The sequence below is a fragment of the Berghia stephanieae genome, chromosome 9 (assembly GCF_034508935.2).
Source record: "Berghia stephanieae isolate SIO BIC M18660-M18661 chromosome 9, UCSD_Bste_1.3, whole genome shotgun sequence".
Lineage (NCBI taxonomy): Eukaryota > Metazoa > Mollusca > Gastropoda > Nudibranchia > Aeolidiidae > Berghia > Berghia stephanieae.
The window spans coordinates 25,754,834-25,759,930 of record NC_088368.1 but is presented as its reverse complement, the minus strand read 5'-3'; the positions used below and the strand labels follow the sequence as shown (position 1 = coordinate 25,759,930).

The window sequence follows — 5,097 nt, the reverse complement described above, 5'->3', positions numbered from 1 at the left end:
AAATTTATTTTTAATACGGCCCCCCCACAATGCTAAAAAAAGCTTTCACTTTAAAAAAAGTTTTTAATCTTTTTTAAAAAATTTTAAAAAATGCATATAAAAAAATAATAAATAAATAAATAAATTAAATAAATAAATAAAAAAAATAAATTGAATGAATGTATGAATGAAATGAAAAAAGGGAATGAATGAATGAATAATTGAAAAAAATAAACAAAAATTTTAATCAATCAATAAGACAATGCAAAATAAAAAAAAATTTTTTGGTTTCTGAAAAGGGATAAAAATAGGAATGAAAAAGGGGTTTTTGGGATTTTGGAATGCAAAAGTTTTTAAAAAACTTTTTTTTTAATGAGAAAGGAACTGAGTGGCATATTTTGGAGAAAACAGGGATTATCAAAAACCTTCAGGGAAAAAAAAAAAAATGATTTGGTTGTTTCTTCCATTTGGGGGGGGGTAGTTTTTGGTTAGAGCACTTGCTTCACTACAAACAAAGGGACCGGTTTATACCGGTGCATTGAGTTTTTTTTTTTTTGCCTCCCCCAGGAAGTGTAAAACCGTTCTACCAGAAGTCTGAATAGTGATTTCGTCGGGGGGTTTCGGGTGTGACATTTTTTTTTTGTCAAAATATATATCGTCGTCAATAAAGGTTTCCCCCAAAACTTTGCTTTTTTTTTTTTATGTAAACCCAAGATTTTCCCCAAAAACCCCTGTTTTCAACCCCATTTTGGGGGAAAAAAGAAATGGGGGATAGAAGCACAGTATTTCCCTGCCCATATGGGGGTCGGAAACCCCCCACCAGTCTCATTCCTTGTTTTAATATACTCCTGTCATCCCGTGTCACCAAAAACCCGTTATAAAATTTTTTTAATTTTAATTTTTTTTTAAATAAATTTTAATTTTTTTTTTAAATTTTTTTAAAAGGGAAACACACTTCCAAAAATTTTGGAAAAAGGGAAAGTAAAAGTAAAAATTTTGCCCGTCCCCCCCTTCCTTGTAGATTTCAAATAGTTTTATTTTTAACAATAAAAATTTAAAAACCTATTTCTACCTTGGACACATATACCAGGTTTACAGTACCTTCATTTTTCCTTAAAGTTCCCGTGAATTAAAATTTGTTTGGGGGCACCTTTACAAAATCTGAGAAAGACATAATAGAAAAAACCGTGCCATTAACCTTTTTTTGTCATTTTCCCAGAACCCCACGACCCCCACATCTTCATTAAAAAACTCATCATCATCTTTCATCATCATCATCATAATTTCATCTTATATCATTTTTTATCGAAAAATTTATCTCCCATCGTCTCATCATTCCCCTTGTTAATATCACCACATTGTCCCAAAAAACCTTACTTGATTGTTGGTATAATTTCAGATATTTTAAAAAAAGAAAGAAAAAAAAAAATAACAAAAAATAAAAAAAAAAAAAAAAGAATTAAAAAAAATATGGGGGGGGGGGGGGGGGGGAAAGAGGGGGAGGGGGGGGGGTGGGGGGGGGGGGGGGGAAGTGGGGGGGGGGGGGGGGGGGAAGAGACAAGAGATGTGGAGAGAGAAAAATGGGGGGGGGGGAAAGAGAGTTTTAAAAAGTGGGGGGGGGAAAAAAAAAAAGGGGGGGGGGGGGGGAATAAAAAAAATTGTTTTTTTAATAATATTTACCTTTGTGGGGGGCATCTTTCCCAAAAAACCCCCCGGTCCCCCCCGGAAACCCCTTTCCGGTCGAAGAAAATGGATTTTTCTTGTCCCGAGTAAAAGAGATTTAAAAATTTTTATTCATTAAAACCTGAAATTTTTGTACTTAAATTTTGGGAAAATTTTTAAACCCTGCTTTTTTTTTAAAAAAAGAGTTTTTTATATAGAAATATTAACTTAACGTGCGCAGAGCGCTTTAAAGGATCCCTGCAAACGGCAAAATTTAAATGACATGCGTGTTAGGGATAGGAAAAAAATTTTTTTTTTCGGCAGGGAAAACGCTGTTTTGAAGGGGGGAATCTTTTTTTTAACTTAGTCGGTGAGAGGAGGGAAAGAAGGGTGGGGTTTTCCAAAAAGGGGTCATTTTTGCCCCCCCCGCGAGGCCCGAACCCCGGCCTTCCATCCGAAAAAGGGCGGGGGGGGGTCATACAAAAAGACCAAATGCCCCCAGTTTTCCCGTTTCGGTGGGTTTTTATTTGGGGGGTTCCCCAAAATTAATCCCCTTTTCCCAAATTTTTTTCATTGTTTAAATGCATTCTCCTGCGGGGGATTCCCGAAAATTTTTTTGGGGTTTGGGTCCCCAATTTTATGCTGTAAAAGCACTTTTACAAAGTTTTTTTAATTTTAAAACCGGGGTTGATTCAATTGATCAGGGTGATGTGTGTTTAAAAATTGCAAAAACTTTTTTGTATTAAACCCCCCCAATTTGTCCACTATAAACAGCGCATGATTTTGCACAAGTTTTGACAATGTTTTTAGTTTGCAGTAAACCTCGAAGTCTGAATGACAATTGCGAGAATTGTGTGTTCAGCCGGGTTTTTTGGGTGTCAAAATTTTAATGTGATTTGAACTGAGGGCACTGAAGTTTTTTTAGTTCTTCGTGATTAATTCGGCCTCATCTGAATTCAGAAATTTCTGATAGAAAGATTCTGGTTCAGTTTAGAAGATACTATTGATGCTGGATGTTTCTACATATTTGTTGCCCATGTAGGGAATATTCTGACATTGCATTTTGGGCTGGGTATGTTATCTTATCGACGTAAGATGTGACCAAATAGTTCCATCTTTTGTTTTTTTATTATTGTATTCAGGAGTTGGTTACAAATCGCCCAAATTGCCAAAATAAAATCAAGACCATATAATAATAATTGTTACATTCAACCTTTTGTACCATGTATCAACGAAAAGGCGACAATGAAAGGCGTCGGATGGGAACAGTTCAGACAATGGACTTTTCGGGTTCAAACCCTTCGTCAGCCAAAGCAAAAAAAAAGGAAACGGTTTTTGTTTATTGTCTTGGTGACGAAGGGTTTTGTACCCGAAACGTCAATTGTATGTACTGTTCCCATCCGAAGCCTTTCCATTTTCACCTTTTCGTTAATATTTTTCGCGATCTCAAGCTGTTGGCAGCCCCCCCCCCCCCCCCCCCCCCCCACCGCTTTCTACTCTACCATGTTATAGCCTGACGCTGAAATCGAAAAGGACTGGCAGTTTGACGTCATTATTTGTTTTTTGCACCGCCTAGTGAGTTGTCGTTAGTAGAGCTCATGGAAACAAGTAATTTCATTGGTTGAACTATTGAATCCAATTCACGATTTGTTTTCTTTTGTGGCAAAAGACTGGCATTTTGACGTCATTTTTTGATCAGTATCAGGCCATAACTTTACGGAGAAGGCCACGCTAGAACCCACAAGGACTTATAGTTTGACGTCATTTTGTAGGTTTGTGCAGCGTCTAGTGAGTTGTCGTTAGTTGACGTCATATTTTGGTCAGTGTCAGGCTATGAGTTAACGATGGCTACGCACATAGCTGTACTTACGACATGCTTCCCACGCCACACAGGTTTCCATCGGAGTCTTGGGGGTAGATGAGTAGTTCTGGGTCTCCATTGACGTAAGCTGTTGAAAGAAATAGAACGAAATTGACGTGACCCAGCTCTTTGTTATTGTATTTGACCAGCCATTTTCATGGGTAGTTCTCACTAAATTGTATTAATTAGACTATAGACAGAATGAAGTTGACGTCACTCTGCACTTTGTTATTGTTTTTCGCCATCCACGTTTATGAGTAATTCTCACTAAACTGTATTAACCGGACTATAAACGTTTAAGGTTACACATAGTTTTGTGTGTTGGTCCATTATACTTCCGGATGGCAATGTTGTGAGCTTCTTAGCCAAGCGCACACTCTCTATAGATAGTTCGAAGATGACGTCACTCAGGTCTTTGTTATTGTTTTTTGCCATCCGCGTTTATGAGTAATGCTCACTGAACTGTATTAACCCGACTATAAACGTTCATGGATACACACAGTTTTGTGTGTTGGTCCGTTATACTTCCGGATGGCAGTGTTATGAGCTTCTTAGCCAAGCGCATACTATCTTTTAACGGCTTAGGTTTTACGCATAGTATTGTGTGTTGGTACCTTATAGATAGAATGAAGATGACGTCACACAGGCCTTTGTTATTGTTTTTTGCCATCCGCGGTTGTGAGTTGTTCTCACTAAACTGTATTAACCAGACTATAAAAGTTCATGGTTACAGAGTTTTGTGTGTTGGTCCGTTATACTTCCGGATGGCAATGTTGTGAACTCCTTGGCCAAGCGCATTCTATCTATATCCAGCTGGCGAAATGTACAAACGCACAACATCAATATGACGTTAACACACAAAAAAAAAGTAATTCTTCAGAGCCAATGGCCCATGGAGGCGGAGTTTATCCCAGTTTCTTTAGAGTGAAACTGACTATAATATTAGAAATTTCTTGCTACCCTTTCGATAAGACATCGGATCTAATAGACCTAGTCAATCCAATTGCTGTTGAGTGGGTTTTATATGGCGCAATATTCACTAAATGTGCTCAACGAGGGACCTCAAGCCAACAGCACTACAGCACGTAACTTTATAATACGCAAGACGAGATATTATGAAGCCTGTAGGGCGCTGTTACATACATAATGTGTTTCAGGCAGTGACAACGACGGTACCTGCCAGATACTCATTTAACACCCGAGTATGGTGAGATAATGTGAGTAAAGTAAATTTTCCAAGGACTCAAATTTGCACCGCCCACAGACGGACGAAAACGTCACGAAGAGCCGAGTGGCATAACATTAGAGCACTAAACCACGAAGCCACGAGCAGAGGAAGTGTGTTGTTGTTCAGTATCGACTCTAAGATGTCGTTAATCACAAAATATCAATAAATACATGCATCATATACACAATGATTGCGATGTAACATATGTATTTTTCCACTACTAATAATAATACAGCTAACGAGCAACGCGCAGTTGTTTCGTTACCCAATGTATCGATCAGGGGAATAATAATAATAATAATAATAATAATAATAATAATAATAATAATAATAATAATAATAATAATAATAATAATGATGATAATAA

At 37.4% G+C, this 5,097-nt stretch overlaps 1 protein-coding gene across 21 annotated transcripts in view; it reads right to left on the bottom strand.

Moving 5' to 3' along the window:
* The window catches only part of LOC144979933 (choline transporter-like protein 2), a 133,000-nt gene that overhangs the window by 37,649 nt on the left and 90,254 nt on the right, over positions 1-5,097 (bottom strand). For all 21 annotated transcript variants that reach the window (XM_078927245.1, XM_078927230.1, XM_078927247.1 and 18 more), the window contains one exon: positions 3,512-3,590. In XM_078927245.1, coding sequence (XP_078783371.1) covers positions 3,512-3,590 — 79 coding nt within the window. The remainder of the gene's footprint in view (positions 1-3,511; positions 3,591-5,097) is intronic.